A 13483-nucleotide genomic window follows, 5' to 3' on the forward strand; every position below is an offset into this window, starting at 1 on the left:
CTTTAGGCTCACAATCCAGGGGCGCCCTCTGTTGGGCAAACAATGATGCACAGGGCAGTGAGCACTAGCTCCCCACCAGCCATTGTCCATATGTTACCAAGTTGGGAGGGAGGGAAGGAGGGAAGCAGAAACCCTCAGGTTCCAAGACTGGAAGGTACAGACCATAGCGACAAAACAGTGACAGGAAGGTGTAGATTCGATGAGGTGGTAGGCAAGTCTCTCCTTATAGCTACCTAAGCCCCCCTCCATGTCGATTCCCCGCATCTTTCCAAACACCCTCCCCACGAGGACATGTACAAAATCAGGACAGAAGCAGGGTGGGTTAGTGTTTCCATCTTTTATTCAAAGGGCTCCTCCCTTCAGGCCTCTATGGCTGCCTGTCTGGGTCACTGCAGAATGAGCAGGGTACATGATAGATATGGTTCAGTGGGTCTCTGGGATGCTCTCCCAGCCCTATGCACCCACACTCACACCCACGGGGGGAGAGGGATGCCAGGCCTTGAGGCTCCCTTTTCTTAAACGGGATGAATCTGGGCCACAGCTACAAAAGATAGACACAGGGGCATGGCCTGTTTCCACCCTCGGGGCCAGAGAGGCCCACCACCCATGAACCCTGGACCATGCCCGGTCTTGACCAGAGCAGTCCCACATATAGGCACAATGTACAATGTACACACATGTGTAAACAGGGACTCCCTTCTGCATTGGCTTAAATTAAAAAAAAAATTCATAACTTAAAAGGGTTACAGCCTGGCAGTGTGGAGGGTGGGGAGGAGGCCCTATCTTAGGCTCTTCACCCCAACCTCCTAAACTTGAGGCCAAGCTTCAGGGTAGGCACAAAGGGCTAGGAACCCAAAGCCACCCATAACTATTAAGGGGAGAAAAGGGTCGGGTCGTGCACCTCTGCAGAATTCCAAGGCTGGGGGAGCAGAGAGCAGGAAGCAAGGATCACAAGTTACACAAGGGGAAGGGGCTATTTGAGGGCAGGGGAGGAGGAAGGAATAGCCCTTCCTCCCCTCTCCCCTTCAAGGCACTTGGGTGTCAGAGACTAAAGGGTCTGGACCCTCTCCCCTGGCATATCAGGTCATACCAGGGAGAGCTGGACATGCTGACCACCCAGGGTCCGGCCGTGTTCCTCAGCCACAGCCCGACGTGCAGCATCCAGGCTGGGAAAGGTGACGAGGGCATCCCCCCGAGGCCGACCGCTGAAGCTGTGGAGGACCAGGACAGAGTCTGCTGGGAGCTGTGGGGGACAGGGGGAGCAGGGGCTGAGTCATCAGGAATTTGGGGGGAAGTGGGGAGGCATGGCGAGAGGGCAGGGCCACGTTGGGGTGGAGGCCACGCGCCTGGCCAGCCACCCTGGTCCAGAGGGATTTCCCTGGCAATCAGAAGAGGTGAGACTCTAGGCTAGAACCACAACCCACGTGAACCGAACATCACTACAGGTAAAGGAGAATCCATCACCACCACATCATGAGCAGAATAAAATTGGCAGGAGGGAATCGGAGCAAAGCATTGGAAGGAGCCAAGGACAGAAAAATATCATTGAAAAACTGCCCCCACCCCCGCGATCCCAGCAGGTCCCACGATCACAGCGCGCCCACCAAGGCCCTGGGTTAGCTGATTGGCAAGAAGAACAACCAGTAGATTAGTGGAACGGTCGGAGCCCAGCGGCCAGGCAGGTGGCCAGGGCCCCCACAGACTCTTACCTTCTCGGGTCCCTCACAGCTACAAGCACACCCACTCTTTGGGGGCTTGTAGAGCAGGGCGGGGGGGGTCACCAACCGGGACCAGATTGGCGTAGTCGTCAGGGGCAAGCTACAGAGGGTGACACAGGGGTCAAGGAGGATGCTAAGGTGGAGGGGAGGTGCGATGTCAGGACAGATTCAGGGGAGGGGGGAGGGCTGGGGGTCATCTCGGAGCTAGGAACAGGGGGAGCCCATGTTTAACCTGGCCCCCTGGACTGAGCAGCATGGGAAGAAGACGGGCACTAGTTAGAAGAAGCCCCAGCTCAGGGCCAGGCCATTCCTGCTTAGCTTTCTCATCTGCACACCAGGGCCAACCTCTGCATTCTCTCCCCCCACGGGGCTGTTGTGAGAACAGGATTTGGGAAGCCCATTTCTCTTCCCAGGCCCATGGAGTCAAATCGGACCCCCTCGGGCCTCTCCCTCCCTCTCAGCAGGTGCCCAGGACCTAGAATGGGTCGTGGGGCTGGAGCCGCTGCCCAGGGAAGGCTCTCACCTGGTAGCCCTGGAAGAAGCTGAGAATATCCTTCACGCCGGCCGTGTACGGGAGTCCCTGCATCCTCACCAGAGCCCCGGGCTGCTGCAGCACCGAGGCGGGGGCCGGGGCCACAGCCGCAGAGGGAGCAGTGAGGTAGCCCACAGTAGTAGGGGAGACTGGGGGGCTGAGGAGGAAGAAACGAGGTCTCTGCGGTCAGAACTTCCCTCCTCCCAGCTCCCCCCAGGGTGTCGTGGCTTCTCCAGTCACACTTAGTCTTTGCAGTGTGGGGCAAGGTACAGAGGGCCCCTGGCATGGTGGGGGAGGGAATCAGAGAAGGGAAAAGAGGAGCGTCAGCAGTCTGAGGGAGGGAAAGAGGTGCCCAGTGGACCAAAGCACAGGCCCAGCAGCGGCGGGGTGGTGGGGAGAGGGATGGGGCTCCTACCTGGGGTAATAAGTTGTGTAGTTCATGTAGAGCTGAGTGGCCGGTGGGGGGTAGTAGGTGACGGGGGTAGGGGCTGAGGGAGCTCTTGCCGCCGGGAGAAGGGCTGACGGGGGATAAAGGGCGGCCGTGGCCTCGGTGGGGATCACAGCCGTGGCTGTCTGGAAGGCAGCATACGTGGGAGGGGAGAGGCCTGGGGAGCAAAGGGAGAGTCAATTCCCCTCCTTTTATGTAAGGAAAAAATCAAGAGGCCCAGAGAGAAGCCCCCAAGGCAGTGACAGACAGCCGCAAGCTTCCCTGCCTGGAGGAAGGAGGGGAAGAAGAAAGGTCTTCCCAGCCCCCTCCAAACCTCGGCCGAGTCTACGTCCCCCCAGGTTTTGACAAGAGGGGCAGCCCCAGATGCTGGGGGGGGGGGGGGGGCGGGGGCGGGCAGGGTAGGCGTGCACTCACAGGGCAGCTTGCAGGGTGGGGGGGACATGCCGCTTCGGCTCAGAGTGCCCCCCATCAGCACGAGGCTCATCTCTTCCCCGGAGCAGGGGAAGACTTCAACGTAGCGCTCTTTCATCATCTTTTTGTGGCATCTTTGAGCAGCTACAAGCGCCCGTTCAGCAGATTTCATCTGGATGAAGGCATCTCCGGACGGCCGGCCCTGCGCATACCAAGACTCTGTCATGCCCCGGCCGCCCACTTCACACGGCCGCCACCCTCCGGGCTGCCCAGGCCCTCCTCCCACAGGGCCCCCCCTCCTGTTCACCTGCTGATTGAGCACCATGTGCACCCCATGGGGCCGGATGTCCCCGGCTGCCTCCCCTAGGAAGCCCAGGATATCGTCGATGCTGGCAGTGTAGGGCAGGCCCCGCAGACGGACACAGTCACGCACGCCCGCACCTGCCAAGGGGAATGGGGCAGGCAGCACTGGGATCAGTGGGGCTGGAAGCGTTGAGATCAGTGGGCTTGACAAGTAGCGGTTCAGAACCTGACGGAAGCCAGAGGAGGGACAGAGGGCGTGTCAGACACCAGGAAGACCCAGCTCCACCAGGATCGCCGCCATCACGGTGCCCGGCGCCCATACCTGCTGAACCTCGGCCGCCGTGCTCCGGAACAGCTCGATGTAGCGCTTGCCCAGGATGCCCTTGTGTTTGCGCAGTGCGCTCTGAGCCAGCTCCTCACAGGCAAAGAGGGCGAAGGCATCACCTGTGGGGCGCCCATCCGGGTAGCGCACAAAGAGCAGGCCCTCGGGACCACCAGTCACCGGGCACTCGGGACCCAGGAAGGCCAGCACGTCGGCAGGCGTGGCTGCGAAGGGCAGCCCCCGCATACGAATGATCACCTGGTCCTCCTGCGACAAGAACTGAGCTACCTCGTGGGATGTGCCTGGGGACGGACAGACATGGAGACACAGGGAGGGACAAGGAGGGGGGTTAGCGTGCAGGAGCATAGGCTTTACAACTTAAAGGGACCTTGGTTCTACTCAGGGGAAATGGAGATCCAGAGAAGGGAAATGACTTTCCCAAAGTCACACAGCAAGGAAGCAGGAGAGAGCCGAGAAAGCCAATGGGGTCCTTGGGATTCCCCAATACTGAGTCACTGACACGGGGCAGCTGGGTGCACGGTGGACAGGGCACTGGCCTGGCGTCAGGAAGACCTGAGTTCAAATCCAGCCGGATCTCGGTGACCCTGGGCAAGTCACTCTGCCTCAGTTTCCTCAATGGTAAAGTGGGGGTAACAATAGTACCTACCTCCCGGGGCCATTGAGGGGCTCAAGCAAGACAGTGTTTGTGCCTTGCGCAACATAGCGCCTGGCACATGGCAGGCACCACATAAATGCTGGTTATTATTACTAAGTCACCAGCGGGGTCAGAGCCTCCAGACCACAGAGAAGGTATCTGAGCAAAGGCTGGTTAAACCGCTGCGTTAAGAGAACTGGATGCATTCCCCCCCCCCCCCCCCCCCCCCCCCGGCCCAGGTCACTCACCCCCTGCAATCTTGAGGAACTCTTCCCCTGAGGCTTTGTATACCTGCCAAGAGGACAGATACATCCTCATGTTAGCGGGTGTGAGGAGCCCCCTGGGCCCCAGTGCCACCCCCCACCCCACCTCCACACCTCCGGACACCCACCTCGATGTAACGGGCACCCATGTGGTGCTTGTGCCGCTCCAGCGCCAGGTCTCTCTGCTCCGAGTCCACAAACCGCACGAGCGCCTCCCCGTTCCTTCGGCCCTGGGCATTGAGGCACAATGCCACGCCCCCCCTGGCAGGGGTCAGAGGTGGCACGGTCATCCAAGGCTCTCAGGGGCCCCTTTCCCGGTGGGTGGGTAACATTCTCTCTCCCCCACGTCCCCCTTCATCCCCTCACTTGGCAATGTTGAGCCCCTTGAAAAAGCGGGCTATGTCCTGGTCAGATGACTGCCAAGGGAGGCCCCTCGCTCGCACGACTGTCTCGTTGTCCACCACCTCGGCCTTGCTGCTGCGGAGGCCAAGCGCCAAGAGCCATCAGGAGGTCCACCTCAGGACCAGCCCCGCCTGCCCCCCCCGCCCCGCCCAGGAGCTCTCTCCTTAGGGGGTCCCTCCCCAGCTCCCTCTTCCTGCCCTGGGAGCTTACCATGGTCCCGAGTCATACTTGCACTTGACAATTTCAGGCTCCATGAAACTGTGATCTGAGAGAGAGAAGCAGATGAGGGGCTGGGCTTGGGAAGACGACCCCAGGGCCCAGGATGGCAACAGCGTGGGGAGCCAGGGCCAGGGCCAGAGGCCAGAACTCACTTTGCTCTGAGAGCAGATGGCAGACAATGGTCACCATGGTCTTTACTTCCCACACCCCGAAATCATCCTCGGTGGCGTCTGTTTCCAGTCCCAAGTCTGGGAAGGTGGAGGGGAGGCGTGAAGGAAAACCTCTTCTCTATGTGGTAGTGAACGGGCACAGGGACAGGGCCCACAGACACAGGGGCCCAAGGTCCTCTCCTGAGGGCCTGGACGCATCCAAGGTGTCCTGAGACACAGAGACACACCCTCTCCCACCCCCCACCAGAGCCGAGTCTTCCCCTCCGTGGGCCCCAAAAGAGATCGAGGGAAGGTAAGGATACTCTGGGCCATGGTGGACACAGTGAGGTCTCGGGCTGGGCCAGCCTCAGGACGCCGAGCATGAAACTCCCTGCGCAGATCGTAGAAGGAGAAGAAGGGGTCGGGAAGCACCAGGTTCTGGGGGTGAATGAAGGGGCAAAGGGGGTGGTGAACTGGGAGCCAGAAAGCAGAGCCTGGGAAGACCCTTGGCCTGCCAGCCCCCACCCCCATGCCCTCCCTGCCCCACCCCCTCACACCTTTCTGGAGGCCTCCGGGTGGAGGACCTGGCGCACCAGGAGCGGCCCATCTGTGCAGAGCGTATAGGAGCCTCCGCCCAAGAGTTCCACGTCCCCCAGGACCAACTGTGAGAACTAGAGGAGGAAGCCGAGGAGGGCAGTCGAAAGCATGGCCAAGGCTCACCAGCCAATTCTTCCCCCCACAAACCAAGAAAACCACCTGATTTCCTCACAGCTGTACCCCACGAACCCCTCAGGTATTAGCCCCAGCTGTCTCCCAACTTCCCCCCTCCCCTGGCCTGCCCAGGCAGGGACCCAGCAGCCCCAAGCGCTAGGGTAGAGGTTTTGGGGTGAAGGGTTGGGGGGGGGAGACAAAGCTCCAAGCTGGAGGAACAGGTTAGGTTATAGGATGAGGAAAGCAGGCCTCCCCTCCTCTGGGCAGGGAGCTGGGAAGGAACAAGAGACTTGCTTCAGTCCTATCCTGCTTGGCAAGACCCCAGCTGCTTGTGGTGCCACACTCCTGAGCTCCCCAAGCTTCCCAACCCCCACCCCACCCCCACCCCAGTTAGAAAGCAGGACTTCTTCAAAGGCAAAGACTGAACAAAAAACCTGCCGCCTGCTCCGGGATGCCCTCTCCCCCCAACACACACACAAATAAATCCCCCACAACTCCCTCCTTCCCTAGAAAAGCAAGGCCTCCTTAAGAAAGGGGGGGGTTAACCTTGAACAACTTTGAGCCCCCCCCCTACTGTGTCTCCTATGCTAAGCACTAGCCACTTGGGGGGGGGGGGGAGAGGGTGTGTTTGTGTGTCTGTGCGAGCACACTCAAGCTTGAGTGCAAAAGACACGTGGCCACATCTGTCCACATTAACCAAGGGATTGGGGAGGACAAGAGAACATTCAGGTGGAAAAACTGGTCCAGCAAGATTGTGTCACTGGGCCACACCTGGAGAGCGAGTGTGAGAGTGTGTGTCTGGGGGATGAGCTGGGAGTCTCACTGCCCTCACCCCCTTTCCAGAGATCAAACTGGCTACTACCCTGTACCCAGAGCAGATGGGGGCCTGGGGGAATCCAAGACAGGAAGAGCACCCAGCAAAGCTTCTCTGAGGGTACAGAGTGAGGCAGCCCGGGGTACAGGGGATGCCGCTCTGGACCAGTCCTCAGCCACTTAACAGTGTGACCCTGGGCAAGTCACTTAACCTCAGTGTCCTCATCTGTATACTAGTAGCACCTTCCTCCTGGGGTTGTGGCCAGGATCAAATGAGACATTTGTAAAGTGCTTTACATACCTCAGAGCACCATAAGTGCTACTCACAATGAGCTCAACACTCTTCTCCACCCCCCCCCCACCGGGCCAATAATCAGGAATTAGGAGAGGGAGAGGTGGAAGAGAATGCTGGCACCTTCATCCGGGACCCACCTCAACAGTTCCATCTCCTTCTCCAACCCCGTACACTTCAGGGTGTAGAGCAGGAGCTAGCCAGAGCCCCAAGAACATCCACAGTGAGACAGAGAGAGTGAAAGAGAAAGGAGGGGGGAGCCCAGAGGTATCACCTCATGCCAGTTACCTGTGAGCTTCCCCAGGTACAAGCCCTTAGTCTTGGGCAATTCTGGGGCCTGGCTATGAAGAGGAGTACAGAGACCTAAGGCCTAGACCATAATCTTTTTTTTTTTTTGGGGGGGGGGTGAGGCAATTGGGGTTAAGTGACTTGTCCAGGGTCACACAGCTACTAAGTGTCAAGTGTCTGAGGCTGGATTTGAACTCGGGTCCTCCTGAATCCAGGGATGGTACTTTATCCACTGAGCCACCTAGCTGCCCCCCTAGACAGGAATCTGAAACCTGGCTACACCAACCATATCTACGGTGAACCAAAAGGCAGACAGACAGTACCCCAGCCCCCCACACACACACATATACCTCTATGGGCCCAGGTGAGAAAACTGAGGCTTCAGAGGGTGAGGACATGAGGCCAGACAAACCCAGTAGTGTCCACCTCACCCTAGTCCCCCCTGGGCCATGGACAGAGCCCAGGGAGAAGCCTGACCCGGGGACTGGCTAACAGGCTGCCCCTTCCCAAGGACAAACTCTCCAGGCAGAGTGAGCTTTGGCCCTGGCTGTATTGACATCCACGGAACACCAGGCAGTGTTTGTTCAGAATGGAGGTGGGGGTGGGAGAGAGGTTTAAAAAAACCCCACAAAAACCCAAACCTCCTAGAAAACAGTCCTGTCTCTCCCTTTCCTGAGCCTCAGTCCCCTAGACTGTTGATTGGGAATAACCCCAACACACCCCCTGGGCTCAGATGGATGCGATTCCCCCTTCACTGATGAGCTTCCTAAAGATTCAATGGCTCTGGTACCCTCCCGCCCATCAATAGCTCCTCTCATTGGAGCAGACAGGGCTACCAGAGCCCCAGGGATAAGTGACTTACTCAAGGTCACCCCCAGGCCAACCCGCTACGGAGGGTCTTCAGGATCTCCCCATGCTGAGGCCTGCTGTTCGAGCCCTCTACAAACAGGAGCCGGCACACAGCTGCCCAGCCTCATTTCACTCGACGCCCTTTGTGTTGTCTGCCTTTCAAGGGCACCAGACTCCTGTCACTGCTCAGTCCCTGCTCTCCTGGCTTCATACCTTTGCCCTGCGAGGGCCACCTCAGACGACACCTCCTCCAAGAAGCCTTCTGGCCTTGGTGAGGAAGCTCACACTTCTGTCTGTTTACACATCACACTTACCCCACTATCTTCGTATCCCTGGCAAAACGAACCCCTACACTTGTCTCCTTAGTCCACTGCCCGGTACACAGCAGGTGTTTAATGCTTACTGACATGGGCACAGGGTCGGGCATTTAAGAGGCACTTAATAAATGCTGAATCTGATCCAAAGCCCAGCGTTTCAGAAAGGGAGGGAGCAGCAGACTTAAGCAAGGGAAGCCACAGGGCTAGGGGCAGAGGCAGGACCCAGGCTCAGACAGGCCTGGGCTCGCTAAGGCGTCTCCCACAGTTGGGAGTTTGGGCTGGGCCAGCCTCCGCAAAGGGAGCGTTCTCAGGGTGGAGGCCTCTGCCCACACACCTTCACTGGCAAATTTATATGCAAGGGCTCCCGATCCAGGGACCTAGAACACAGAAAAAAAGGAAGACGGGGAGGGGAGGGAATAAGCATTTATTAAGCACCTACTATGTGCTGGGTACTGGGCTAAACACTTCACAAATATCTCATTGTATACTCACAACAATCCCAGGAGGTTGTAGGCCCTATGTTTTGTTTTGGTTTGGTTTTTTGCGGGAATAGGGGTTAAGTGACTTGCCCAGGGTCACACAGCTGTCTGAGGCCGCATTTGAACTCAGGTACTCCTGAATCCAGGGCCAATGCTTTATCCACTGCGCCACCTAGCTGCACCCTGTAGGCCCTATTATCATCAACCACATTTTACAACTGAGGAAACCAAGGAAGAGGGTAAGTGAATGGCCCAGGGTCATGACAGCTAGCGTCTGAGGCAGGATTTGAACTTGGGTCTTCCTGACCTCAGGATATCTACTATGCCATTCCCAAACAGTCCTGCCTAGCATCCACCCACTAGGTCATAGATAGAATGTGAGAGCTGGGCGGAGGGGGGGGAGTACCCTAAGAGATTCTCACTCCCACCCCCGTTTTAAAGGCAGAATTTGAACCAAGGGCTTTGGACTCCAAGTCTTGAACTCTTTCCTCTCCATCCTGCTCCACTTTATGGACAGCTCCCCACTTCTGGACAGCCAGAGCCAGATGTGGAGCCACCAAGGTCTCCTTCCCCTATCCCCTGGGGGGGGGGGGGAGCTGGAAAGGTGATGGGGAGATGTAGCATTAGAAAGAGTGGGCTCAGAAGCCACAAATAAGAACATTAGGAGAGCGTCACATGGGCCTCAGAAGTCAGTCATAATGGGGGATATCAAGGAACCTCTGATGGATTACCTTAGGGGACCAGGAATATCACACCCACTTTTTCTCACTCTAGACTTGTTCCCCACCCTACCTCCCGTGCTGATCAAGCTATTTCTACTGGGAAGGGGAGGGAGGGATCAACAACAATGAGTCACTTTCCCCTCCCCTATAAAGCAAAACTGAGAAAAGGGGTTTGGGGAAAGGGGGGGGGTCATGACACACAAAGACCAAGCCACTGAGCAAGATCTCAACTCTCAAGTAGGAAAGTCTCGAATACAGATCTCACTGGCATGGCAACAGCCTTGTCTTGAGGGGGTGGGGAGGGAATTATGGGGCTTCTAGGCCACCTGTGGCTATCCCAACACTTAGAACCCACTCCCAAACTGCTCCTGTCCCCATCTGCCCCCTAAAGTAAAAGGGGCTAAGACAAGACCACCTGGTTGTGCCGCTTCCTGCCTTTCGCCCACCACCAAGCCACCATCCCCCCAGAGAGCATCTCCTCCTTTTCCTAGGGAGGTGGTTAGTAACCCTGCCATGATTAAATAAATCCCCATTCTATGCAGCATCCTCTTTTCCTGACCCATAACCAATAGCTAAGTGTCCCTAAGGTTCTCATCCCTCCTCCAGCTGTTCCCACTGGACACAAGCCCCCCCCCCCCCACACACACCCCAGAATGCAAGGGGCCGAATATTCCTCTCTGGACTCAAGTTCCTATCTTGTGACCTGGCATATGTATGTGGCTCAAGCGACAAGCCTACGGGCACATTAAGTCATCAGGGAGCTGGAACCCAAACAACCTGTCCCTACCTTATCCTCCCTGTTCAGAGGTCAAGGCAAAGAGCCATTGGAAAGGGGTGGAGGTGGGAAATCCACCGAACCTATGAAATCTAAGGAACCCTAGAGAAAAAAGAAAAACAAACCTGCCATCCTCAAAAGATGAAGACACTGAGGCCCAGGGAGGGGAAGTGATTTGTCTGAGGTCACAGGGCCAAGCAAATGGTAGAATCGGGATTCAAATCCAAGGTTTGATTATAAATCCTTTGCTCTTTAAATTATACCCTGCTAAAGCCTATGAACATCTCACGCCCACGCCCACATTGGCTTTTTTGAGTCACCCACAGATCCCAGAAGAGGTCAACCAGTCTAGGCCCCTGCTGTATCTGAAACACATCGGGCAAGGGGGCAAGACTTAGATTTGGAAAAGAGGGGGAAGGGTAAGAGAAAGATAAATTCCCTCCTAGATCTGGGGAAAGAGTCACAGCTGCATAAAAGGCAGCAAAGAGACCCCAGGCCTCAGAGGACCTAGCACAAGGCAGAAATGGAAGGCACCATCGGCTCACCCCAAATCTGCTTCTCCCACAAGGCTGGATCCCAAGCCTAGGCCTGATGCCTGCCCGGCCCAGCCCCACAGTGACAGGAAAATCAGTTTCTTCCCAGGCCCTAGAATTACCTACTCCACCCAAGCAGGACCCACCCACCCCTCCAGGGGCCTTGCTGGCATCCCACCTGCACTGGACCCAGTCATAAAGGGGTTCATAGCAAAGGCAAAGATAAACATACCCCCAACCTCTGGTAAAACCCAGGACAGGCTCAGACCTGCGGAAGTCGGAGGGGGCGCCCTTCTCTCCCCCCTCCCCACATCCAGGGCAGGGGACCGGGCTGGCCAGGAGGAGGAGCACACCCCTATCCCTTAAGTACTTGACCCCCCCCTTATAGAAACTCCCACCCCTCCTCCCCGAAAATCACCCCAGTCACTGAGAGTTTCAAACAACAGAAACTAGTTCTACTGCCCCGGCAGGTTTAGCTTCACGACAAGGGGGCAGCCAAACCCCCCAGCACCCCTACCTGAATTTTCCCAGACAGGCAATATACACTGGAAACCGCCCCCACCTCCAAAAACCACCCAGCTCTCTTCTTCATCAGATACGAGACCTTTTTGGAACCATCAAGTCCTCCCTGCTGCCCTCTGCCCAAAGTTGGGGGGGGGGCTCCTCAAAGTGCTTCAGTTTGGGGGGGAATAGTTGAGGTGGGGGAGGGGGGAAACTAGCCCAAACTGGCAGATTTCGGTCCCTCCCCTCCCCCTCCGCCGGTGAGTCCTTCCCTAGAAGTTCTTCCCAAAAGGAGAGCTTGGCTGCACTAGGAGGGCCGAGGAAAAGCACATGGGCCGTCGGGGGCTGGGGAGGGGGAAGGAGGCCGGGGTCCAAGCAGCCAAGCCAGGGAGGGGGCGGGGACCCCAACCCCACTGGGGTTAACCCTTCACCTGCTGCAGCACTTTGTCCAGCGGCTCGGCCCGGCCCAGCCCCTCTGCGCTCAGACCGCTGGCCTCCCTGCACTGCTCGCTCAGCTCGGTGTCGTCCGCGCGCACCAGGGATTTGTGCAGGGTCCCCACCTGCGGCCACGGGGGGAAAGGGGGTGCAGTCAGCGGCGCGAAGGGGGCCGCGGCTCGAGCTCCGCGGCCTCCCCATCCCACCCGAAGCCTGCCCGAGGGCTCCCCCACGGACGGCCCCGAAGCCAGCGGGGGAGGGGGGGGCCGAATGGCCAGAGCCAGCCGACACCCCCCCCCCAACAGCTCGCAGAGGCGCGCGGAGCTCGCGGCCGCCGGGGGAAGCGCCCCTCGGGCAGGGCCGGCTCCTCCCGGCGCCCCTCGGGCGGAAGCCCGGGACTCGTGGGGGGCCCGGAGCGCCCCGGGGGGCCTCGTCCCCGCCCGCGGCTCCCAGTCCCGCCGCCGCCGCCACCGACCACCACCACCAACCACGGCCGCCACCACCACCACCACCACCACCACCACCACCACCACCACCCCGGCCCCGCCGTCCCTACCTTCCGGCTGTGAAGATCCACAACTTGCCACACCAAGAGAATTAATTCCCTCTCATCCGAGCCCAGTTTAGCCCCCAGAGCACCAGCGGTTGCCCCAAACAAGACCACCAGGGAGTCAGGGTGCGGAGAAGGAGGCGGCGGCGTCATGGCCCGGGGAGGGGAGGGCTACAATCAAAGACACGGGTCAGGCCCAGGGGGAGGGCGAGCACACGCACACCCACGCACACACACCCGCGAGGACCGCGGCCGGGGGACCCCGGGGAGCGGGGGGGGGGGCCCGGGACGCCAGACGGGGCGGCCCTACCTGGAGCCAGGGCTGCTGCTCTCTTCGGCCGCCTCCGGCCCGACCTCCACCTCCTCTGCGCGCTGGGCCGAGTGGAGGCAGGCTGACCGCGCTCGGGCTTTTCCCCTCTGGCTTCATGGCAAAGACCCAGCCGAGCTCCGGCTCCCCCCACCGCCCCCGCCCTCCCAGGAGTTACCTGCCCCGGCCTGGCCCACGTGACTGGAGGCGGCTCCCCTAGGGAGCGGGCATTGGCTCCTGGGGGGAGGTGGAGGAGGGACCTGGGGAGGGGAGGATCGGCCCGGCTCAGCTGGCCTGATTGGTTTGGGGAGAGATCCGAGGAGGAGGAGGAAGAAGAGGGGAAAACACACACACACTCGCACACTCACACCCCAGCCCCCACCCCCCCCACCCCCCGGCCTCGCCCCTCCGCCTTCCCTCCGTCTAAAGGAGAGGCCCTCGCTAGGCCGCCGGGCCCCTCGCTGGGCCCGGCCGCCAGGTGCGCCGGCA

At 59.1% G+C, this 13483-nt stretch overlaps 1 protein-coding gene across 2 annotated transcripts; it reads right to left on the reverse strand.

Annotated features, from left to right (window-relative positions):
* Positions 1-322: 322 nt before the first annotated feature.
* Positions 323-13126, reverse strand: ESRP2 (epithelial splicing regulatory protein 2). Of its 2 annotated transcripts, none has more exons than XM_043987537.1 (17): positions 12998-13126; positions 12694-12858; positions 12134-12262; positions 5980-6093; positions 5746-5860; positions 5426-5521; positions 5265-5319; positions 5019-5129; positions 4781-4913; positions 4638-4680; positions 3735-4036; positions 3417-3638; positions 3113-3311; positions 2666-2855; positions 2242-2407; positions 1710-1818; positions 323-1211 (listed from the first exon to the last, which is right to left on the reverse strand). In XM_043987537.1, exons 1-16 carry the CDS (start codon positions 13112-13114, stop codon positions 1729-1731), a joined length of 2247 nt encoding a protein of 748 aa, XP_043843472.1. In that variant the 5' UTR covers positions 13115-13126; the 3' UTR covers positions 323-1211; positions 1710-1728. The 2 variants fall into 2 exon arrangements, with proteins under 2 accessions (XP_043843472.1, XP_043843471.1); XM_043987536.1 differs by having other exon boundaries at positions 323-1243.
* Positions 13127-13483: the final 357 nt, after the last annotated feature.

Source organism: Dromiciops gliroides, chromosome 2 (assembly GCF_019393635.1).
Source record: "Dromiciops gliroides isolate mDroGli1 chromosome 2, mDroGli1.pri, whole genome shotgun sequence".
Lineage (NCBI taxonomy): Eukaryota > Metazoa > Chordata > Mammalia > Microbiotheria > Microbiotheriidae > Dromiciops > Dromiciops gliroides.

Coding starts and splice junctions, on each gene's coding strand:
- ESRP2 (XM_043987537.1), bottom strand. CDS start 13,114: ATGAAGCCAGAGGGGAAAAGCCCGAGCGCGGTCAGCCTGCCTCCACTC. Junction 3,639..3,734: donor CGGCGGCCGAGGTTCAGCAG/GTATGGGCGCCG, acceptor GGCTTCCGTCAG/GTTCTGAACCGCTACTTGTC. Junction 1,819..2,241: donor GCTTCTTCCAGGGCTACCAG/GTGAGAGCCTTC, acceptor CACCCTCTGTAG/CTTGCCCCTGACGACTACGC.